General features: G+C 35.8%; 3 protein-coding genes across 3 annotated transcripts; 2 read left to right on the top strand and 1 right to left on the bottom strand.

Moving 5' to 3' along the window:
• Nucleotides 1–491: 491 nt before the first annotated feature.
• Nucleotides 492–3370, top strand: LOC111877255 (uncharacterized). The gene is made up of 5 exons (XM_023873783.3): nt 492–643; nt 918–1412; nt 1504–1644; nt 1859–2334; nt 2541–3370. The coding sequence occupies exons 1-5, from the start codon at nt 568–570 to the stop codon at nt 3159–3161; spliced, it is 1809 nt and encodes a 602-aa protein (XP_023729551.1). The 5' UTR covers nt 492–567; the 3' UTR covers nt 3162–3370.
• A 10032-nt stretch (nt 3371–13402) lies between these two features.
• LOC111877212 (uncharacterized) lies at nt 13403–14182 on the bottom strand. Its single transcript, XM_023873734.1, has 3 exons — nt 13952–14182; nt 13780–13836; nt 13403–13663 (listed from the first exon to the last, which is right to left on the bottom strand). Exons 1-3 carry the CDS (start codon nt 14180–14182, stop codon nt 13403–13405), a joined length of 549 nt encoding a protein of 182 aa, XP_023729502.1.
• A 5879-nt stretch (nt 14183–20061) lies between these two features.
• Nucleotides 20062–23003, top strand: LOC111877211 (uncharacterized). The gene is made up of 5 exons (XM_042897480.2): nt 20062–20190; nt 20497–20991; nt 21104–21244; nt 21496–21971; nt 22183–23003. Exons 1-5 carry the CDS (start codon nt 20115–20117, stop codon nt 22798–22800), a joined length of 1806 nt encoding a protein of 601 aa, XP_042753414.2. The 5' UTR covers nt 20062–20114; the 3' UTR covers nt 22801–23003.
• The last annotated feature ends 2009 nt before the right edge of the window (nt 23004–25012 follow it).

Genomic DNA, 25012 nt, shown 5'->3' on the forward strand with positions numbered 1-25012 from the left:
GGTAATTTAGTTTAATGACAACATTTTTTTCATGCATTCACAAAGAGGAGTTGAAAACAATTTGGGAAGAAAGTCTTTAGGATTAACAAATTTTTGTAATTAAGTCTTGATCTACACCAAACATATTAGTTGTTGTAACTAACAAGTTTCCAAATTTTTTTATGAGCACCAAGTTCTGTATAAATTATATGATGTGTATTTCTTTAATTAGTGATTAGTCTAAGTTGAATGTATATTTCTTTAATTGGTGATTAGTCTATGTTGTTGTAAGTAAGAGGTTGTCCTATTTTTATAAGCACCAACTTGTGTATAAATTATATAATGTGTATTTGTTTAATTGGTGGTTCACAAATCACAATTGTAAATACTAAGTCAGAAATTAAGGATGAGCTGTAATTAGTTAGAAGGTCACTTTCCATATGCACCAACTACTTTACAGTCTACACAGGTGTTGTCTTCACTTCAGTATATATATGATGAGACGCTCCATTTTTTGCAGATGAATAAGTAGCAAATCTGCAGAATCCCACAAATAGAGACTTGGGTTATATCAAATCACCGGATAGAATGGACTACGGGCATAGTATTCACGTTACAAATACTTCTCGTTCGATAAATCTACCGCACAGGAATCTACTCGAAGGTAAATTCTGCTACCAGAAAAGAATAATAAACTTTTTTTAATACAAGAGCATGTAAAAGAAGAATCGATCAAACAGAAAATAATTGTGCACTAGCTAGCATTCTAGACTCTAGAGTGATCTGTTAATGAAAACCAACCTACTTACAGTCTGATAATTAATTGTTGAAAGTTGAATCTAGTTTGATCGATAGTATATATAAAAGACGAAGAATTAACTCACTGCATGCAGTACTGATTCTCAAATGTTTATTTATTTATTTATGAAATATTGGAGATATACAAGAATACAACAAGACCTGTCGTCCACTGATGAAAGCATCATTTATGGGCGACTGGCAAGCTGCCAAGGCCATCATTGATGAACGACAGGAGCTGGTAGTGTTTTCTATCACTGCCAATCAGGAGACACTGCTCCATCTTGCTGCTTCAGCAAAAAACACCAAGCAGACACAAGAGTTTCTGCAAAATCTTGTAAATATGTTGGAAATGAAAGACTTGGAGCTTGAGGATCGCAATTCCTGGAACGCCTTTCAGATTGCAGTTGCAAATGGAAGTAAGGAAATGGTTGATATAATGCTACAAAAGAACCAAGCCCTGCTAAGTATCCCCAATATGAAGAACGATTTTCCATTAAGCTTAAGTGCTTTCTTTGGACATCATGACTTGACAAGGCATCTGTATCAACTTTCCGAGGGGACGATCGACACGTACATGACAACCACTGATCTAAATTCTTTCGTCCGCCACTGCATTAGGAGCGAAATGTTTGGTATGTAATTTTAATTGCTTTTGCTCTTTAATTAACTTATATTATATTCTTTTAATTTAATTGGTTTCTGATCATGCATATCATTTTGCAGATATAACATTAAAACTATTGACCAGATTCCCTTACAAGATGACCGATCAAACTTATATGATTATACTCGATGAATTGGCTCGAAGGCCTGATTCACTTAATACACCAAAACAGAATATGATTTGGAAAATGGTTGATCCATGTAAGCATATATATATATATATATATATATATATATATATATATATATATATATATATATATATATATATATATATATATATATATATATATATATATATATATATATATATGTCGACTCATTAATAAATTATAAATGTATACGTACATCAGTTTGTCCCCATTAATTAATTCATAGTTAACTTCATTATATATTATGTGCACGATACTTTCAGTTTTTGTGAAGCTGCATATGAAGAAGGGGCCTTCAGAAAATGACGATCAAGCCTTGAATTTATTAAAAAAACTTTTGAGTATTTGTACCACATTCAAACTGGATGATCAACTTCGCATACTCAAGGGGCCTAGTGATTCTCAAAATAATTATAAACATCCTTCCGGAGTGTTATTTGTTGCTGTAGAAACGGGCAACACTGCTTTTCTGATTGAACTCTTTCAAGTATATCCCCATCTATTAACGGCCAGAAATGTGAATGATGACAGCATTTTTCATGTAGCTGTCATGCATCGTCACCTTGGCATCTACAATCTACTGTATGAGATTGGCAAAAGAAGGTTGTTATCAACTACACACACAAACGCACAAGGCAACACTATACTTCATGTTGTTGCCCAGAGTTCAAAGGAAATTCAACCTCAGGCCACATCAGGAGCATCTCTACTGATGCAACGAGAATTACTGTGGTTCCAGGTATGTTCTCCACCTGAAACTTTACTTTTTCTATACATCATTGATGCAGTAAAAGAATGGAGTTAGCATAGATCATAGATTATTTAATAACAGATATACTATACATGGTTTTATCAAAGACTCTGACAAATTAAATCATTGAAAATTAATTAATTAAGTGGCCGGAGCCGGGGTTATCTTTTTTTGTCTATTATTTTGTGTTGTAGGATGTGGAGAAGATGTTGCCACGTGCTCTAAGGGAAAATAAGAACAACGAGGGTCACACAGCCTATCAGATATTCTTCAATGACAATAAAGATCTTATATCCAATGGTCTGAAATGGATGAATGATTGTATGGTAACTACGACACTTATAGTTACAGTAGCATTCGCGGTCGCTTTTACAGTTCCTGGTGGCTATAACCAAGAAACTGGCTTTCCTATCTTCCATCATGAAACTAGTTTCTTAGTCTTCGTAATAGCAGATGCTATTTCCTTATTCTCTTCCTCAACTTCACTGCTGGTGTTCCTCTCTATCTTGACTTCTCGTTATGGTCAACGAGATTTCTTGCACTCATTACCCCAGAAGCTAATGCTAGGTCTACTAACACTTTTCATCTCTGTAGTGGCCATGATGGTCACTTTTGCAGCCAGCTTCTTTGTCTTGTACAATAACGGGTTGAAATGGGTACCGATTGTTATCAGTATATTAGCTGCCATCCCAGTCATGTTGTTTGCTCTACTTCAGCTTCCAGTGTGGTCTGATATGTTCCGCTCCACGTTTGATTCTCGGTATCTCTTCAATCCCCGAAGAAGACGTATGTTATACAATAAATCAAGGGTGTAGTTCTCTTCTAGAAAAGCCGTTGTTTCAAATGTGTTTAAAGTCTACTTGAATTATGTATCTATTTCATGAAGTGTGTGTGTTAGTGTACCATTATTGGGGTGTTTGGTGTTTGGGATTGCTGGAATAAAACAACTTATGAATATTTGTAAAAGTGTTTATTAACTTATCATGTGTTAAATCAAAGTTTGAAAAAAAAAATGTTTGGATTAGTTTATCCGGTGTCATAACGCAATAAGTTGATAAGTTATTTTTAGTGTTTAGCAAACTCTTATTTTAAGTGTAATAATGAAACAATTTATTAAAAAGTTCCTTATATAAGTCAATAAGTAAGGAGGAAGTGACTTATAAAAACTTTTTATTTTAGTCGATAAATGTTTATGAAATATTTTTATCCAAACACTACAAACTCCTTATTACTCGTGTCAAACCGGAATAAATCAATAAGCACTTCAAATAAGTAATTCCAAACACCCCCTATATTTATTTTGTAATCAGCCCAATGTACACTAGTCAAAACTTCATGGTATTTAATATTTTTAGACAGATGTTTTTAAAAATAAGAACAACATTATTATTAACTTTAAAACAATAATTTAATACTAAGTTGATCTACTCATGTTATTATTTACGACTATGACATAAGGTATATATCTTTTAAAACCATATAATTTCAACCCCTAAGTTTTCATATGAAAAAAACTAAATATAAGTTGTGACTTATTGTTGTTTTTAACTATTGATTATGTTAATTAATTTAAATCAACATATATTAGAACCATATAATTTTAATTATATCTACATGTTAGTTGTACGTGAATAAAACTAAATATAACATTTAGGTCAAAGTCAAAGTTGGGATTGTGTCATAGTTCTTTATAGCTATAGTTTGTGCTATTATTGAAGAGTTTATGGGGTTACAAAATGAGTATTATGTGAGAATCCAATGGCAACATGAGTAGTTGTAAGTCCATTATTGTTGTCATAAGAAAAAAATGTTAGATTTGTGAACTTTTAACTGATAAACGAGTTGTAACATCCCGATGATGAGGTATTTCCGATTTTAACCCTATGTATGAAGAGTATTTGCATTTTAACCATTGTGTACGAAAAGTGTTGCAAAGTGACTAATAGTGGCATACAGATTGGTACGTTGGGCGTATGTGCCAGAACCTCAATCCCTAATTTTTAGGGTTTGGATCCTATATAAGCATCATTAACTTTCCAATGCTCATTCCCTCACCATCCTCCAACCCTCATTTCGTCCATTGCAAGCCTAATTTATTGTGTGTGTTCCTTTGAGCTTGAAAGTGTGTGTTTGTGGTGTCCTTGAAGCAAAGAGAAGAGAGAAGCACCAACTTGGGAGATCAAGACCACATAGATCTAGAAACACCTCACCTCCAAGCTTCATTTTGAGGTATAAAGTTTTGAGCTTGATTATCATATCTCTAGATCTTGTTTATGCTAGAAGTTTATGCTTTTAGCCCCATAGTCTTGGTCCTTGTGGGTATGAGCTACCCTAGACCAAATGAGTTGTCCTTTTGGACGTGTTAGGGTAGTTTGAGTGATAAAAATGTGATCTTCGACCTTCTTTTCACTTCATGCAAGTATTGAGGTGTCTTATTGGGTTAAGGAGTTGGAGTTTTAGCATATGGGCATTTTCTAGCCATGGAGGGCTTCGTACGATGGACGCACAGATTGGTTAGTTGAGCGTACTAGGTCAACTTCCCAGTTCTGGTCAAGGGCTGAGTACACCCTGTGTACAGGCTGGGTACGCCCAACGTACTCAAATGTGTTGACCAAGTTTTACTTTTTGACTTTGACCAAGTTTAACCTAAGGGTATTTTAGGTATTTTGAGTGGTATTTTAGATTGGCCATTAATCGGTGCGTATGTGACCAGTTGAGCTGACGTTTAGAGCTGTGTTTTGTTCAGAGATCTTTTTAGACTGAGAGGTGAGTTTTCCTCACTGTAATTGTTGGGTCGAAGGCACCAATGCCGGTCCACTAGGTTATGTATCTTGGTATGTAGGATGTTGTTATGTTATAGTGATTTGTTAGATCTGTATCCTGGTATATAGGATGTTGATATGCGGTAGTGATCTGTAGATTTGACTGTTTGTTTTTTAACTGGTTATGTGTTTATCTGTTATGTATATGTCGACATGTTATGGTTTTGGGTTGACGCTTTACTGATTTGTGTGTGAGCCAATATACTAGGTGTATTCCAGTCCGATGACTAAGTGGACCCGAGGGTATTCCAGTCCGATGACTGGGTGGACCCATTGCGTATTGGCATTCCAGTCCGATCATTGATTGGGTCGTGGGTATTCCAGTCTGATGACTGATTGGACCCAACATGCATGACTGTTTATGTTATGTGTTTTGTGGTGGTACTTTGGGGAAACTCACTAAGCTTTGGCTTACAGTTTCAGTTTATTGTTTCACGTACTTCAGATGATCGCGGGAAAGCGAAGGCGTGATCGTGCACATCTTCCTATTTTTCTTATATTGGGTCTTGGGAAAACTCTAATTATGATTATACTCTTGAAACAATGATTTCGTAACACTTTATGGTTAAAATGGGTTGTTGTTGAAAATTTTAAATTGCTATGATTTTTGGGATGATATAAGTTGGTATCAGAGCTTTCGTTTGAGAGAATTGGATAAACAATTATGTGAATCCAGAATCAAACTAGGGAACGGTAAAAGTTTTAAAAATGTTTTTCAAAATTGTTTTCAAAAGTAACCAAGGAAGGATGCGAAGTGAACGCTCAGCCGGAGCAAGAAAGTATACCCCAACATACCCCACTGTTATTTGATATTATGTTTATGATAGAAAAACATGCTAGTGATAGGCTAGGGATCTTCAAGAACTACATGATAGAATTGTCTAATATATGTGTTGGGTTTTGAGCATTCTAACACTCCTAAGTGTACATGCAACCCTCAATACCTTGGATCTATGTTTTCTCTATTATACATGCAAATATGAACTTTCCAAGGTATTCATCCTAACTAGCATAATAACATTGATTCATATGAATATATCAAGTTAGAATTACATACCTCTTTGATGTAGAATGTCTTCGTGAAGCTTGAGTGCCTAGTACCCCAAGTGTGACACCTCAAATGGTTCGCGCAACACCAAATACAAATGGAATGACTTGAGAGAAATTGGAACACTTCATAAAATCAGCTAGCCCTTCATTCTCACACATTGTGACCGATTTCTTGAGCCATGTGATTCTTTTATATGGTGGCTATTAAGGTTACACCATGTAACTCACAACTTTACCCATTCCTTATGCTCCATGGATTTTAACCTCCATGGAGTATCCATGGGTCACCCCATGGACTTAGTCCAACATAAGGAATCTTGGATCACAAGCCCACATATATAAGAATGAATGATTTACACAATCAACCCATATATTTATTTAGTCTCCTTTTGATCGCTTAATTAATCCTAGATTAATTCTTGACCAATACTAATTAAATAACCTTATTAATATATTAGAACTTATAATATATTAACAAACCTTAAGTGTTATTTCTCTCATTATAATCTATCCAAATGCATGATGCCATGCAACCCAAATAGACCATGTCGGGTCGGGTCAAGTCTTACCAATTATAGTTATGGACTTAGACATTAATCCAACAATATCCCACTTGGATAAGTCTAAAACTATTATTGCATGTATGACTTCAAGAACCGACTGGCAATCGTAGCTCTCAAAAGCTTCTGTCGAACTCTGACCTTGTCGATGAACTTTGAATTATGTCAATGACTTGTCCATTAGATAAGGGATCATATATTCCTCCATTCTAGATATCATATGGACTGAGACATGGATTATAATCATTCTCTCTGTCCATTTGTTGTTTCCCGATTTCCGATTTATGACGACTGACTAATTGAACAAATCAAATCAGTCCTAGCCCGGCCGAGCACTTACATTTGTCATCACCAAATCATCGAGGGGCCCACAGATATCGTTTTTATCCCGAAGGTAAAAGGAATGGATAAACTTCGACTCATATGGCTTGTTCTACTACTTGTTGAATCATACACAATGGCACGTTTTATAACATCGAGTTACCAATGCGTTTTCGTGCAATCAATGTATAACCAACTCATAGTAACAACTCATATCTCTAGTTTTGAAGAATATAAGATATTATCGTCTCATGATCACTCGTGATAAAATCCATGAAGTGATTCCAATGAGCGCGGGTTGAATCCAATACTCAGAACTTATGAGCACTCATGAGTGTTGTAGCACCACCTTGTCCAACATCTTAGACCTCTACAAGCCCAACCCAGGACAGTCTTGATTCATATCTACTTCCAACATATGACCGACTGTGGATGGTTTGAATAACTTAGTCAATCAGGAAGAACGACCTAGTTATTCTGGAAGTCAAAACATGCAAAATGAAACACAATAATAATCGAATCCAATATGGTCTCAGAACTTATGAATATAAATAAAACACCTTTTATTTATCACCATATGATTACACATTATTCATTGTATACTATTTCAGCTATCAACTTTATTCTCAAATTAAAACAATAGTTGTCCCATGCTCCAAGCATGTACACTATGTTTTCTAAACACTAGTCATGCGATACACCAAGTATGCATACTATATTTGTCTATGATCTTTACTTTGTGAATTAGATCAATTGAACATAACTCCAATGATCCTCTTTTCACAGTCCCATATCCTTACTGCAAATGCAAGAATTCCAAATTCATGCCATTTACTGAAATCTGTTAGATTCTAAACTTATATGCATTGATCCTCTTGTAATGATTATGCACAAAGTCGCAAAGACTTGATAACAAACATTACAGAGCATTCCAAAGGAGATCAACTCCTTGGAAACATCCTTCTTGCATTAAGATTCCTAATCTTACATAGATTGAATAATTTCTATCTTTGAAACATTTCCATTTTCCATTTTGACTATCACTTCTGAACAAGAGTTGCCTCCTTACAAATTATATCAATATGGTCCTTCCAGAATTAACACTATACTTCCAACTGTCCTTGAGCAACCAATCTTTGGTAAACCTTAGATTGTCCTCGACAATTGCTTGATCCTTTTAGTCATATCCAGTTCTAGACATTTTCCCTTCTTAATGCCCCAGGCATTTGGAAAATTTTAGAAAGGATGAATATAGCACATGTAATCGATTCTATATCCGAAGCATATGGGACACGATTCATGATGTCTCACATAAAGACTAAACCAGTCTTTTGCTATAATATTTCCATTTCAATTTGCCAAGTTCTCATAATTCAGATTATGAAAAGGGATGACGTAATCATAATCGAATTTTAGAAAGCAAATAATGGACACATATATAGAATTTCCTTATGTTGAGCCATTCCAACCTATCATTCATATATATATTTGACTAAATTTGATTAAAATCTCACGATCTAAGCTTATAGATTTGAGATGAAGTATAATTTCCTCTCCCTTAATTATAGCAAAACACTTTTTTCAACGAATTGAAACTTTTGTTTTCTATAATTAACATTGCTAACTTGCAACCTTTATCATAATTATAATGCTCCCACTAACATGATGATTATTAGCATAACACTTATGCTCCCACTAGCTTTGACATGTACTCAGAAATCAGCTGGACTTCTAGAAATCAATACTTTATTGACTTTCTTACCAAAGTTCAGATTTTTGATACTAGATTGCTTTGATAAAACTTTATCAATATCATACACCTTATCTTAGATAGCTCACAGGTGTGTCTAAAAAATTTTAAGAACTATGAAAAGGGATGCCGTAATCATAGTCTCGATTGTTTAAACCTTTGCCACTTCTCACAAGTCCATGTTAGTGTGCCGGTAAACCACACACGCTCCACTAATGACTTTGAGAATGCAAATATCACAATTGCTATCTAGCTAAAATCTACTTAGTGAAAGTGTTTCCTCACCATCATTTCCATGAATCGGAGAGAAACCTTATGACACTTAGATTTAATGGTGTATGTGTTCTTATCCATGTGAATTGTCAAAACCATAGTCACAAGACAAGGATAATGACAAATCCAAACTCATATGGACTGAACTCAATCTTAATTTCTTGCCACCTGGTAGGTCAAGGGCCTGCCATTGCTTCTAAGTTGTTATGTAACCAATTGAGAACTCTAAGAACTCATATGCATAGCCAACTTTAATTGGGATGGGCACATAATATGTCAGCACGATAGGTTATAAACCTCAAGTCGTGTGCTAGTGAAGAACTTCATGTTTTATTCTTGATTAGTTCTTGAGACTTTCAAGACCTTTAAGACTCCCGCTGTCCTCTTGACATATAAGACTCTCTTGTCAAATATTCAAGAGATAGTGTGGATTCTAATCAAGACAAACACTTCACACAATTAGCCCTAGGTGGTCATTGTTTTATCCAAAACATCACAACTTACCAATTTCAAATGTACAAGAGTAGAAAACTTTTACTCCAACATTTGACAAGTGTTTTAAACCTTCTTTAAGACATGTCACTCAAGTTACATTCTTAGAGTATAACTCTAAGAATTGTTTTTGGAACGAAGTATGAATCATCTTCTTGATTTAACCACTTCAACAATTCATGACTCCTCTTCTTAGCCATAAGAATGCACTAAGATGTCCTTAGAAGACCAATTGTGATATAGTTTTTTAATCATCAAGATGATCACAAAACATGATACTAAAGTACTCTCCCATCTTTCAGATTTGAGAAACGTTTATCCTTCTGCCTAGTTTGATTCTTCTCATTCGTTCTGCCATCCATTGAAAATTTTCCAATGCTTCAGAATTATACTTAAGCCTATAAGTATAACCATATTTACTAAAATTTAGTAAATAATGACGAATAGTCTTAACGATCTTTTGTGGTGAACTTAATCAGTGCACAAGAATGTGTACTCGATCCCTTAGTCCGTTACTTGACTCACACATCCATGTGAACAAGTGGTTAGTCTTAATTTTTCCAATGCTTGAAAGTTCTCATTCATCATGCTATACAACTTGCATGATTCCAAGTTTCTATCCAACTGAAACTTGGGTGATGAGAATCTTTCCTTATTTGGTAAATTTAGACACTGCCACAAATGAAAGAATCAAATTCATATTTCCACTCTTTCTCTTAATGGAATCTTATAAGCAACAAAAATATTCACAAATGCCATTGTAAGGATACTATACTTTTAACAAATCAATGAACTTTAGAATAGCCACCCTAGAGTGAAGATTAAATAATGGGCAATGAATGAATACATACCTTTATCGGATTCCCTATTGCTTTTTGCAATAAATAATTAAACATAAACATCCTCTGATTAATCACACAGATGAATGATCTGTGTGAATCTACAAATCGTCTTACACTATCAAGTAGACAAGAACGTTGTTGTCGGATGTGAATCAACAAATAGTTTGAAGACAACACCATTACCAAGGAAAACAATCGACAAATCGTTGCCATCATTTATTTTTTTGCACGCGTATGATCAAGAAACAGATCGGCACTTCAAATTCCCAGTTGCTTTTTGTTCTGATTCCTGTTCTGATTCCTAGTTCATTAACCTAAAAGATTTAGGCGATGATTGAATATAGATAGTAATACATGCGGATAAACATATGGCCCTCTAAGAAAGAATAGGACCTGTTCGCTGGCACAGCCTGAACTCCCTTAAGGCCGGTCCTAGTTCTCGTCATAACAGAAGGTAGGAAAGGGGCAAGAAAGGGGGCGGCAATGGTAGTGGCTACATAGGGTTTAAAAATTTGGATCTTCATTAGATCCATGTGCGATTGAGGTTTTAAGAAGAGAAACAGAGGTAAAGAAAAATAGAGTTGCAGGGCGTCGATCATCTAGGTTAGGAGGAATCATCCAGGTTAGGAGGAAGAGCATTTGAGTGAGCGAGGATGGTGATACCGAAGGTACACCGGAAACTAAAGCAAGTTAGGGGAGACGCGATAAAGGGGGTGGGTTTGACGGCCTCGGATGTTGTGTTGAAGAGGCTAGGGTTTAGTTTTTCCAATACGTAGAGATAGAGATACGCTCATCATAAGCTTAATAAGATTGTACATTATGCTGTAATAAGTATACCTCTTAAATTTCAAGAAAGAGGCAATATGTTTAATAATATAGTAAAGATATATCTTCACTGGTAATTTAGTTTAATGACAACATTTTTTTCATGCATTCACAAAGAGTAGTTGAAAACAATTTGGGAAGAAGTCTTTAGGATTAACAAATTTCGGTAATTAAGTCTTGATCTACACCAAACAAATTAGTTGTTGTAACTAACAAGTTTCCAATTTTCTTTTGAGCACCAAATTCTATGTAAACTTTGTGACGTGTATTCTTTAATTGGTGATTAGTTATTCTAAGTTGTTGTAAGTAACAAGTTATCCTATTTTTTATAAGCACCAAGTTCGGGATAAATAAATTATATAATGTGTATTTGTTTAATTCGTGGGTCACAAATCACAATTGTAAATACAAAGTCAGAAATTAAGGATGAGCTGTGATTAGTTAGAAGGTCACTTTCGGTATCCACCAATTACAATTTATGATGAGATGTTGTATTTTTTGCAGATGAGTTAGTAGCAAATCTACAGAATCAAAGAAATAGAGACTTAATTGGGTTATATCAAATCACTGGATATAATGGACTACGGGCATAGTATTGAAGTTACAAATACTTCTGGTTTAATTTGTCCCCATTAATTAATTCATAGTTAACTTCATTAATTATATATTATGTGCACCATACTTGCAGTTTTTGTGAAGCTGCATATGAACAAGGGGCCTTCAGAAAATGACGATCAAGCCTTGAATTTATTAAAAAAAAATTTGAATATTTGTACCACATTCAAACTGGATGATCAACATCGCATACTCAAGGGGCCTAGTGATGCTCAAAATAATTATAAACATCCTTCCGGAGTGTTATTTGTAGCTGTAGAAATGGGCAACACTGCATTTCTGATTGAACTCTTTCAAGTATATCCCCATCTATTAACGGCCAGAAATGTGAACGATGACAGCATATTTCATGTAGCTGTCATGCATCGTCACCTTGGTATCTACAATCTACTGTATGAGATTGGCAAAAGAAGGTTGTTATCACCCAAACGCACAATGCAATTACACTATACATCTCTGTAGTACTGGCCATGATGGTCACTTTTGCAGCCAGCTTCATTGTCTTGTACAATAACGTGTTGAAATGGGTACCGATTGTTATCAGTATATTAGCTGCCATCCCAGTCATGTTGTTTGCTTCAGCTTCCAGTGTGGTCTGATATATTTCGCTCGACGTTTGATTCTAGGTATCTCTTATATCCCGAAAGACGTATGTTATACGCTAACTCAAGGGTGTAGCTCTCTTCTAGAAATGTCATTGTTTAAAAGGTGTTTAAAGTCTACTTGAGTTATGTATATCTTTTTCATGAAATTTGATGTATTTTAATGATTTTGCTGTACATTGAAAAAAATTCTTTGTTCTGGTTTTTCTTAATTTTTCCTTCTAAAGTTACTAGGCCTGCCCATTTTCGTTGTAGATCATCGATCCTATATCTACTCTAATAAATGAAGATTTTTTTTGACATATTTCACATTCTCATTCATTTTTTTAAATGTCATTTTGTGGTTATTTTGAATTAATGTTTTCTTCCATATGTCATTTTATAAGTTTTCTTATTTTATTAAATTTCACATAATATTTTAATGTAATAATTGCAATAAATATAATAATAAATGGATATCAATTTCATTAATGAGCTTACCTTGTAATTTTAAATTTCTCAAATTAAAGTTCATTAGTTACCAAAAGGCCTTTGGCCTAGCGGTAAGGATTGATCCTCTCAAATGAGAGGTCATGGGTTCAAGTCTCGTTGGACACATAGGTGTTATTTAAAAGTACGTTTAGATAGTTTGCCGTAAAAAAATCCATTAGTTTCTTTTGTTTATTTATTTAAATTAATTGATTAAATTTAAAAGATAAAAAACATTTTAATTTTAATAATTCATTATTTTTTTTATTTTCTTATAAATTCAAAATTTCTCAAATATTTAGACATTAATACTTAACTTTTCTCAAAATACCTCATGTAATACATGAGTCTCACAACTAGTTTGTTTAGTATAAATATGATGCGTTCGTCCTCAATTTTATGTTTAAATAATGCTTCCAGACATACTTGAATAAGTTCAATCAGAAGTCTGAGTGTTTTCCTTTTCTGTAGCAACAAACAAAACATCATAAGGATGTTCGGTGAGTTCACTTTGGTTGACAAAGTGGACAGGTTGGATATCCGGTTTTGAACATGAATAGTTTGTTGGTATATAGCAGGGGTAATAGAGTCTTTTATCACCAAAATGGGATGTAAAACCCAGCAAAAGAGAAACTGCATAGGGGACAGATTTGATAAAAAACAGGGAAGGGCAAATCTGGAAAAACAGCATTAAAAGCTGCACAGTGAAAGAATACACAGAAAAGAACAAGTGAAAACACAGGGAACAATATGAGGCAAAGTATTCTACTTTATTCACTGAACAAAAGTAAAACTGGAATACAATCAACGTACATTTGCCTCTCTACTTATACTAAAGCAAAGCTGAAAAACAGGAACTAACTTTACTAGCTGCCAAAGACCAGGAACCACTCACTAGACCTTTGATTTATTCAAACATCAAATAAAACGTGCATAAACCAATAATTCAGAATTATTCTTATCATTTTTCCCCTTAATTCTGAACCTTCTTCACTCCAATTAAGTCCCTCATCTCTTCATGCTTCACTCTTGCTAGGGACTTTGTGAGAATGTCTGCTTTCTGGCTCTTCCCACACACATGAGTAACAATAATTTCTCCATTTTCAACACACTCTCTGATAAAATGATACCGGATGTCAATATGTTTGCTCCTACCATGAAATACAGGGTTTTTCATCAGATCAAGTGTTGATTGGTTGTCTACAAACAATGTCATAGGTGGCGCTTTTTATCCTGTGATTTCTATGATAAGTCTCCTTAGCCATATGCCTTGACAAGCTGCCATGGTGGCAGCAATGAATTCTGCCTCACAAGATGAGAGAGCCACAACCCTTTGCTTTTGAGATGCCCATGTGACCAAGTTTCCATTCACATAAAAGGCCATTCCCCCTGTGCTTCTCCTGTCATTAATATCCTTGGCCAAATCACTATCTGTAAATCCTGAGATAGTGACCTTTTCACCTCCTTTAGAATAGACTAGACCATAGTTCAAAGTCCCTTTCACATATCTGAGGATTCCCTTTACAGCTTGGAGATGTTTTATAGAGGGCTTTTCCATAAATCGACTAACAACACCAACTGCAAAAGTAATATCGGGTCTAGTGTGAGTAAGGTACCTTAGGCAGCCAACAATGCTCATGTATTCTGTTGGGTTCACCAGGTCTTCATCACTATCTTTGGTCAAAGAGAGTTTATGCTCCATCGGGCTCTTGGTGGGATTGCAGTCTAACATCCGGGTTTTGACCAAGATATTCTTGGCATAAGCTTCCTGCTTCAGAGTGATTCCATTACCTTGTTGATTCACCTCAATTCCAAGATAATATGTTAACAGGCCGAGATCACTCATCTCAAACCTGATCTTCATTTCTTTCTTAAAATCCTTCACATCTTCTGGGTTGCTTCCTGTCACAAGTAGATCATCTACATATACTCCAATGATTAACTTATTCCCATTCTTTGACCTTGTGTACACAGAATATTCTTGACCACACATTTTAAAACCCAAACTTTTTAAGTACTTGTCTAAGCACGAATTCCAAGCTCTGGGAGCTTGTTTCAAGCCATACAGAGCTTTAGAGAGTTTGTACACTTTGCCAGATTCATCCTTCTTCTCGAATCCTTGAGGTTGTGTGACATAGACTTCTTCAGTTAGGTGCCCATTCAAGAACGCAGATTTCACATCCAGGTGGTGCACTTGCCAACCATTCGAGCCTACAAGTGATAAAATGACCCGGACTGTTTCAATTCTCGCCACTAGCGCAAAGACCTCCTCATAATCGACGCCCTGTTTTTGAACGTAGCCCTTTGCCACGATTCTTACTTTGTGCTTCACAATCCTTCCTGTTGGGTCACGCTTCACCTTGAAGACCCACTTTAGCCCAATCGGCTTCCTTCCTTTTGGCAAATCAACTAGGCTCCAGGTGTTGTTTTTTTCAATTGAGGCTATTTCATCGTTCATAGCCCGTATCCATTCTTTCTTTCGACATGCTTCACTGTAGCTCACTGGTTCATCATCGCCGGACAGTAACATTAATTCTTCTGGTGGCAATTGGATTTCTTCGATGTTCTCATAAAGATCGGTTAGCAATCGGTATCTTTTTGGGGTACCTCCTCTAGTCGAACTTGAAGCGCTGCTGGGTGAATTGGACGAGTTTGGTGTTATCGGAGGGCTTAAAGGAATCGGGTTGTTTGACTGATTTCTTTGTGGGCCTGTTTGAGAATCTGAATGGTAATTGGGTTGGGTTTCGCTACTGGTCCAGTCCACGTTGACTGGAGATAAGTGAGTATCAGGTGTTGTTGGAGTCGACCCATGGATAGCTCCATCTTCATTAATAGCGCCTTCAAGGTCATCGATACCTACATCGTTAAAGTCAAATCCCTCAACGGTGAAGCTCAATCTAGGTCTATCATTGACTTTCGATCCCTTCTCCCACATCCATGCCTTATCTTCTTGGAACACAACGTTTCTACTAACATGAATTTTCCCAGTGACAGGATCAAAAAGCCTGTAAGCCTTCGTTCCCTTTTCATTCCCCAGATGTACTACTCGCTTACTTCTCTCGTCCAATTTCTTCAACTGATTCTTGGGAATCATCACGTGTGCAAGGCAACCGAACACCCTCAAGTGGCCCACATGAGGTTTGCGACCAGTCCACATCTCGTAGGGTGTGGAGTCATTCAAGGCCTTCATACTTATTCTATTTAATACATAAATAGCGTGACTCACAGCCTCTCCCCATAGCGTGTGTGGAAGCTTCATGGTTATTAGATTACTTCTTACCATTTCAACCACCGTGCGATTATGCCTCTCCACCACCCCGTTTTGCTGTGGGGAGTATGGGGAGGTGTACTGTCTACCGATTCTTGTTTCACTGCAATAATTGGTAAATTGGTTAGACAAGAATTCGCCTCCTCTATCTGTTCTCAAAACTTTAATCTTCTCACCGGTCTCGTTTTCCACTTTTGCTCTAAAGTTTTTGAATGACTGAAAGGCTTCGTCCTTTATTCTTAGCAGGTATACCCACATTACCCTGCTGTAGTCATCAACCAGGAGCATGAAGTACTTGTTGCCTGCTGGTGTAGGAGGTGACACAGGGCCACTCAAATCTCCGTGAATCAGCTCTAATTTCTTCTTGGCTCTGAAAGTTGTACATGATGGGTATGGATTTCTAGTTTGTTTTCCATCCAGGCAGCCTTCACATGGATGGGATGGTACAACTATTTTAGACACTCCTTCTATAATCCCTTTATCTGACATCATCTTTAAGGCAGTGAAGTTCACGTGACCTAACCTAGTGTGCCATAACCAGGTTGGGTCACTTATTTCAGCTACAAGGCATCTTGGAGTGACCTCTGTGAGCTCGATTTTGTAGAGCCTGTTTGGTGATCTCTGAACCTTCATGAGTAGCCTCATCCCGGAGTCATATATTCTCAAGAAGTTCTCCTTGATTCTAATTTCATCTCCACCTTCTAAGAGTTGACCAAGGCTTATAATATTACTACACAACTCAGGTATATAGTATACCTCTCTTAGTTTCCTTTGCTCACCATTTTTGCATTGGAAACTGCTCACACCCCTTCCTTCAATTCTGACTTTTGAGTTGTTACCGAACTTGACAGAGCCCTGGATTGTGGTGTCTAACTCTTGGAATTTGCTTCTCTCTCCAGTCATGTGGTTGCTGGCTTCTGGATTGTGGTGTCTAACTCTTGGAACTTGCAACATCACCATTTGACCTCAGCTTGGGATTGACTTTTTCTTCATTCAAGAACACTTCCCCTGTCTCTTCTTTGGCTTCAAAGGATGACAACAACAAAGCTGGTTCATTGTCTTCCTGGATCAAATTGCTTTCGTGATTCCTTTCTTTCTTTGGGTTCTTGCACTCGGCTGCATAGTGCCCGAACTCTTGGCAGTTGTAACATTGGACTTCACTTTTATCTTGTCTGTGGCTTCTTTCTTTCTGCTGGTTAGAACCACCTCTTCCTCGACCACCTCGACCACCACTAGCACCACCCCTGCTTCGGCCTCTTCCTCTTCCTTGTGATGACCCACCACAGTTTCCTTTTGGGGTTAACTTTGAGCTTCCTTCTCCTTTCTTCTTGTTTCTCTCAGTCCACTCTTGGTGAGTCAAGAGTAGTTTTCTTTCATCGCTTTCACCATGCCCTTTCATCCTTTCCTCATGAGCCTTTAGCCTTCCGATTACTTCATCGGTTGTCATTGTCTCTAGGTCTCCAAATTGCTCAAGTGTTGAAGCAATTTGAAGGAACTTGGTCGAGACTGCCCTTAGCAGTTTCTTCACAACGTAGGATTCAGTCACTGTGTCCCCCAATGTTCGCATGGTGCTCACGATGTTGCTTACTTTCGCAGCTAACTCATCAACTCCTTCTGATTCTTTCATGTTTAAGGATTCAAACTCAGCCTTCAATGTTTGAATCCTCGCTGCTTTGACTCAGTCTGCCCCCATGAACATTGTCTTCAGTGCCTCCCAAGCTTCTTTGGCTGTTTTCTTCTCAGTCAAAGACAATAGCAAATCCTCTGGTATCCCTTGATAGATAGCAGCCAAAGCTATCTTATCCTTCTTTACTTCAACAACAGTGTTTGAAGTCCTGGGTTCCACTGCATCCCAGACTCCTTGGGCCTGCATGAAAACTCTCATCTTTATGGCCCATGCAGAGTAATTGCTTCTTGACAACATCGGATAATGAAAGGTGATTTGTCCTTCTTTCTCTCCATTTCCATTGCCTCCTGACATCTCTTCATGAGACTGATACTTTGGCATGCAACTACCAGGCTTTGCTCTGATACCAAATGTTGGTATATAGCAGGGGTAATAGAGTCTTTTATCACCAAAATGGGAAGTAAAACCCAGCAAAAGAGAAACTGCACAGGGGACATATTTGATAAAAAAAACAGGGAAGGGAAAATCTGGAAAAACAGCTTTAAAAGCTGCACAGTGAAAGAATACACATAAAAGAACAAGTGAAAACACAGGGAACAATATGAGGCAAAGTATTCTACTTTATTCACCGAACAAAAGTAAAACTGGAATACAATCAACGTACATTTGCCTCTCTACTTATGCTAAAGCAAAGTTGAAAAACAGGAACTAACTTTACTAGCTGCCAAAGACCAAGAACCACTCACTGGACCTTTGATTTATTCAAACATCCAAATAAAATGTGCATAAACCAATAATTCAGAATTATTCTTATCATAGTTATACTTGGAGTCACAAATCTAAGTGCAAATCCAGTTTTTTACTTTAGAATGAAGCACTTAATTTGCTAAAGGCTTCTATATCATACAGTTTCATCTAATAAAAGGTTCAAAATTGTAACATTGATGTGTCCCTAGATTGGTCTTATTGAAAAATGGGGACATATAACCAGACTTTAGTCCAGTCGAAAACCAAACAAATCCCCATTAATGGCAAACTTTTTAATAAAAAATATATTGCGATATGGAATTCTTTGGTGATCTCACCCCTTATGCCGAGACGGTTCTTTAAGGAAGGATGCCCTAGTCTGAAACCTGATAAGCAAAACACGTTTCTAGCTTTAGCTTTTGATGTAATAGATTTTTTTTGTAGACCGGATTTGTACATCTCGATCGCAAGACTTGTATATGTGGAGAATGGAAAAAATGATATATATACTTTTATGTTAACGCTACATGTTATACCCTAATTCAAACTTTTATTTAAATTCTAACAACAATACATAGTAAAAATACAACTTCCCGGTATCCATATGAAAAGGGTGATCTTTGGAAACTTTTCAAAAAATAGCAACTATCCTACTTTAAGGCTTAGAAAGTGTGACTTCCTGATATCCAAATATCAAGTGAGATACATACATGGTACCCTTTTTAGAAAGACTACATGAAAAAAATCAGTCCAAAGATCCTAAGAGAAAGTTATGGAGATTTAACGCATGTCGTTTTCATATATTTCACAATACAGCCTACTTTTGAAACTAAAAATTATGACTTCTAGACATCCAAATTTTAAGTGAGATATATCTATGGATAGCCCCCTATTAGAAAGAAAACAACGAATTTTTTTTGGCTCAAACGGAGTTTATAAGACAATTAAAATTATGAAGCTTCAAAGTTGGCTTAAATTTGACATTTTCGCAGGTTGGTATCTACGGAATGGGATTTTAGAAGATATCCACCTGCGGAAATGATGGTTATTTGGGTCATTTTGCTAATTCGTGGATAAATATTAGAAAGTGGTTTGTGGGATTAGCAAGATTTGTGTTTTTCTCTTATTTATTTTGTTAAAATTTGATCATATAGCTTCACTGGTAATTTTGATTTTCATGCATTCACAAAGAGTAGTTGAAAACAATTTGGGTAGAAGTCTTTAGGATTAACAAATTTCAGTAATTAAGTCTTGATCTACACCAAACAAATTAGTTGTTGTAACTAACAAGTATTCAATTTTTTTATGAGCACCAAGTCTTGATCTACACCAAACAAATTAGAAGGCCACTTTCCGTATGCACCAACTACTCTACAGTCTACACAGGTGTTGTCTTCACTTCAGTATTTATAATGGGATGTTCCGTTGTTTGCAGATGAATAAGTAGCAAATTACAGAATCCAACAAAAATCTAGAACTGGGTTATATATCAAATCACTGGATAGAATGGACTACGGGCATAGTATTGAAGTTACAAATACTTCTCGTTCAATCAATCTACCGCACAGGGATCTACTCGAAGGTAAATTCTGCTACCAAAAAAGAATACAGTAATAAACTTTTTTTTTTTTAATACAAGCTAAGAGCATGTAAAAGAAGAATCGATGAAACAGAAAATAATTGTGCACTAGCTAGCATTCTAGAATCTAGAGTGATCTGTTAATGAAAACCAACCTACTTACAGTCTGATAATTAATTGTTGAGAGTTGAATCTAGTTTGATCGATAGTATGGAGTATATTATATAAAAGAAGAATTAAACGACTGCATGCATGCATGCAGTACTGATTTCTCAAATGTTTTATTTATTTATTAAATATTGGAGCTAGATATACAAGAATACAACAAGACCTGTCGTCCACTGATGGAAGCATCATTTATGGGTGACTGGCAAGCTGCCAAGGCCATCATTGATGAACGACAGGAGCTGGTACAGTATTCTATCACTGCCAATCAGGAGACACTGCTCCATCTTGCTGCTTCAGCAGAAAACACCAAGCAGACACAAGAGTTTCTGCAAAATCTTGTAAATATGTTGGAAATGAAAGACTTGGAGCTTGAGGATCGCAGTTCCTGGAACGCCTTTCAGATTGCAGTTGCAAATGGAAGTATGGAAATGGTTGATATAATGCTACAAAAGAACCAAGCCCTGCTAAGTATCCCCAATATGAAGAACGATTTTCCATTAAGCATAAGTGCTTTCTATGGACATCATGACTTGACAAGGCATCTGTATCAACTTTCCGAGGCGACGATCGACACGTACATGACAACCAAGGATCTGAATTCTTTTGTCATCCATTGCATTCGGAGCGAAATGTTTGGTAATTAAGTAACTTTCAATTGTTTTTGCTCTTTAATTAATTAACTTATATATATACTATTATATTCTTCTAATTTAATTGGCTTCTGATCATGCATATCATTTATTTGCAGATATAACATTAAAACTATTGACCAAATTCCCTTACAAAATGTTCTATCAAACTTATATGATTATACTCGATGAATTGGCTCGAAGGCCTGATTCACTTAATAGACCAAAACAGAATATGATTTGGAAAATCATTGATCCATGTAAGCTTTTACATATATATATATATATATATATATATATATATATATATATATATATATATATATATATATATATATATATATATATATATATATATATATATATATATATATATATATATATATATATATATATATATATAATGTCGACTCATTAATAAATTACAGATGTATACGTACATCAGTTTGTCCCCATTAATTAATTCATATATAGTTAACTTCATTATATATTATGTGCACCATACTTTCAGTTTTTGTGAAGCTGCATATGAAGAAGGGGCCTTCAGAGAATGACGATCAAGCCTTGAATTTATTAAAAAGAGTTTTGAATATTTGTACCACATTCAAACTGGATGATCAACATCGCATACTCAAGGGGCCTAGTGATTCTCAAAATAATTATAAACATCCTTCCGGAGTGTTATTTGTAGCTGTAGAAATGGGCAACACTGCATTTCTGATTGAACTCTTTCAAGTATATCCCCATCTATTAACGGCCAGAAATGTGAATGATGACAGCATATTTCATGTAGCTGTCATGCATCGTCACCTTGGTATCTACAATCTACTGTATGAGATTGGCAAAAGAAGGTTGTTATCAACTACACACACAAACGCACAAGGAAACACTATACTTCATGTTGTTGCCCAGAGTTCAAAGGAAATTCAACCTCAGACCACATCAGGAGCATCTCTACTGATGCAACGAGAATTACTGTGGTTCCAGGTATGTTCTCCACCTGAAACTTTACTTAATTTTTCTATACATCAATATCGATGCAGTAGAAGAACGGAGTTAGCACTGAGCAAATCGATCATAGATACACTATACATGGTTTTATTATCAAATACTCTGATAAATTAAATCAATTAAATATGATTGAATGGCCGGAGCAGGGGTTAACTTATCTTTTTTTGTCTATTATTTTGTACTGTAGGATGTAGAGAAGATGTTGCCACGTGCTCTAAGGGAAAATAAGAACAACGAGGGTCACACAGCCTATCAGATATTCTTCAATGACAATAAAGATCTTATATCCAATGGTCTGAAATGGATGAATGATTGTATGGTAACTACGACACTTATAGTTACAGTAGCATTCGCGGTCGCTTTTACAGTTCCTGGTGGCTATAACCAAGAAACTGGCTTTCCTATCTTCCATCATGAAACTAGTTTCTTAGTCTTCGTAATAGCAGATGCTATTTCCTTATTCTCTTCCTCAACTTCACTGCTGGTGTTCCTCTCTATCTTGACTTCTCGTTATGGTCAACGAGATTTCTTGTACTCATTACCCCGGAAGCTAATGCTAGGTCTACTAACACTTTTCATCTCTGTAGTGCCCATGATGGTCACTTTTGCAGCCGGCTTCTTTGTCTTGTACAACAACGGGTTGAAATGGGTACCGATTGTTATCAGTATATTAGCTGCCATCCCAGTCATGTTGTTTGCTCTACTTCAGCTTCCAGTGTGGTCTGATATGTTTCGCTCCACGTTTGATTCTAGGTATCTCTTCAATCCGCAAAGACGTATGTTGTACAATAACTCAAGGGTGTAGTTCTCTTCTAGAAAAGCCGTTGTTCAAAAGGTGTTCAAAGTCTACTTGAATTATGTATATCTTTTTCATGAAGTGTGTGTGTGTTAGTGTACCATTATGGGGGTGTTTGGTGTTTGGGATTGCTGGTATAAAACATCTTATGAATATTTGTAAAAGTGTTTATTAACTTATCATGTGTTAAATCGAAGTTTTAAAAAAAATGTTTGGATTAGTTTATCCGGTATCATAACGCAATAAGTTGTTAAGTTATTTTTATTGTTTAGCAAACTCTTATTTTAAGTGTAATAATGAAACAATTTATTAAAAAGTTTCTTATATAAGTCAATAAGTAAGGAGAAAATCACTTATCAAAAACTTTTTATTTAAGTCAATAAATGTTTATGAAATCTTTTTATCCAAACACCACAAACTCCTTATTACCGGTGTTTTTAACCGGAATAAGTCAATAATCACTTCAAATAAGAAATTCCAATCACCCCCTATATTTATTTTGTAATCAGCCCAATGTGCTTTATACGACCCTCATGTATTCGGCCCTTATCTATTGTACACTAGTCAAAACCTCACGGTATTTAATATTTTTAGACAGATGTTTTTAAAAATAAGAACAACATTATTATTAACTTTAAAACAATAATTTAATACTAAGTTGATCTACTCATGTTATTATTTACGACTATGACATAAGGTATATATCTTTTAAAACCATATAATTTCAACCCCTAAGTTTTCGTATGAAAAAAACTAAATATAAGTTGTGACTTATTGTTGTTTTTAACTATTGATTATGTTAATTAATTTAAATCAACATATATTAGAACCATATAATTTTAATTATATCTACATGTGAGTTGTACGTGAATAAAACTAAATATAACATTTAGGTCAAAGTCAAAGTTTGGATTGTGTCATAGTTGTTTATAGTTATAGTTTGTGCTATTATTGAAGAGATTATGGGGTTACAAAATGTGTATTATGTGAGAATCTAAGGCAGCATGAGTAGTTGTAAGTCCATTACTGTTTTCATAAGAAAAAAAATGTTAGATTTGTGAAGTTTTAACTGATAAACGAGTTGTAACATCCCGATGATAAGGTATTTCCGATTTTAATCATATGTATGAAGAATATTTGCATTTTAACCCTTGTGTATAAAATCCTATATATGAAGAATATTTGTGTTTTAACCCTTGTGTATGGAATGTGTTGCAAAGTGACTCATAGTGGCATTTTTTGTAATTATTGGTCGGAGCTCACGTACATTAAGCATACAGATTCTGAGCGTACATGCCAGAACCTCAAACCCTAACTTTTAGGATTTGGACCTTATATACACATCATTAACTCTCCAATGCTCATTTCCCTCATCAGCCTCCTGCCCTCATTTCGTCCATTGCAATCCTAATTTATTGTGTGTGTTCCTTTAAGCTTAAAAGTGTGTTTGTGGTGTCCTTGAAGCAAAGAGAAAAGAGAAGTACCAACTTGGAAGATCAATACCACATAGATCTAGAAACACCTCACCTCCAAGCTTCATTTTGAGGTATAAAGTTATGAGCTTGATGGTTATATCTCTAGATCTTGTTTATGTTAGAAGTTTATACTTTTAGCCCCATATTCTTGGTCCTTGTGGGTATGAGCTACCCTAGACCAAATGAGTTGTCCTTTTGGACGTTTTAGGGTAGTTTGAGTGATAAAAATGTGATCTTGGACCTTTTTTCACTCCATGCAAGTATTGAGGTGTCTTAATGGGTTAAGGAGTTGGAGTTTTAGCTTTTGGGCATTTGCTACCCATGCAACACCATAAAGTTGGAAAATTTATGGTGAAGGACATTAGTTTAGGGTTAGATCTGAGGATTAAACGAAAGAGCTTAAAGGAATAAGCTCTTAATAAAAGGATTAATGAAGGGCTTCGTACGATGGACGTATAGATTGGTACGTTGAGCGTACTAGGTCAACTTCTTGGTTCTGGTCAAGGGCTGAGTACGCCCCGCGTACAGGCTGGGTATACCCAACGTACTCAACTGTGTTGACCAAGTTTGACTTTTTGATTTTAACCAAGTTTGAACTAAGGGTATTTTAGGTATTTTGAGTGGTATTTTAGATTGTTCATTAATTGGTGCGTAGGTGACCAGTTGAGCTGACATTCAAAGCTGTGTTTTGTTCAGAGATCTTTTCAGACTAAGAGGTGAGTTTTCCTCACTGTACTTGTGGGTCG

This window comes from Lactuca sativa, chromosome 8, assembly GCF_002870075.4.
Source record: "Lactuca sativa cultivar Salinas chromosome 8, Lsat_Salinas_v11, whole genome shotgun sequence".
Classification (NCBI taxonomy): Eukaryota; Viridiplantae; Streptophyta; class Magnoliopsida; order Asterales; family Asteraceae; genus Lactuca; species Lactuca sativa.

Bases quoted from the DNA above. Each gene is read 5' to 3' on its own strand.
- LOC111877255 (XM_023873783.3), top strand. From the start codon at position 568: ATGGACTACGGGCATAGTATTCACGTTACAAATACTTCTCGTTCGATA. The intron at 644-917 runs GTAAATTCTGCT...GAAATATTGGAG, and splicing joins GCACAGGAATCTACTCGAAG to ATATACAAGAATACAACAAG. The intron at 1,413-1,503 runs GTATGTAATTTT...ATCATTTTGCAG, and splicing joins CATTAGGAGCGAAATGTTTG to ATATAACATTAAAACTATTG.
- LOC111877212 (XM_023873734.1), bottom strand. From the start codon at position 14,182: ATGACATTGTTTGTAGACAACCAATCAACACTTGATCTGATGAAAAAC. The intron at 13,837-13,951 runs GTTCAGAATTAA...GGTCTTTGGCAG, and splicing joins ACTTAATTGGAGTGAAGAAG to CTAGTAAAGTTAGTTCCTGT. The intron at 13,664-13,779 runs GTACGTTGATTG...TTCACTGTGCAG, and splicing joins GTATAAGTAGAGAGGCAAAT to CTTTTAATGCTGTTTTTCCA.
- LOC111877211 (XM_042897480.2), top strand. From the start codon at position 20,115: ATGGACTACGGGCATAGTATTGAAGTTACAAATACTTCTCGTTCAATC. The intron at 21,245-21,495 runs GTAAGCTTTTAC...CCATACTTTCAG, and splicing joins TTGGAAAATCATTGATCCAT to TTTTTGTGAAGCTGCATATG. The intron at 21,972-22,182 runs GTATGTTCTCCA...TTTGTACTGTAG, and splicing joins GAGAATTACTGTGGTTCCAG to GATGTAGAGAAGATGTTGCC.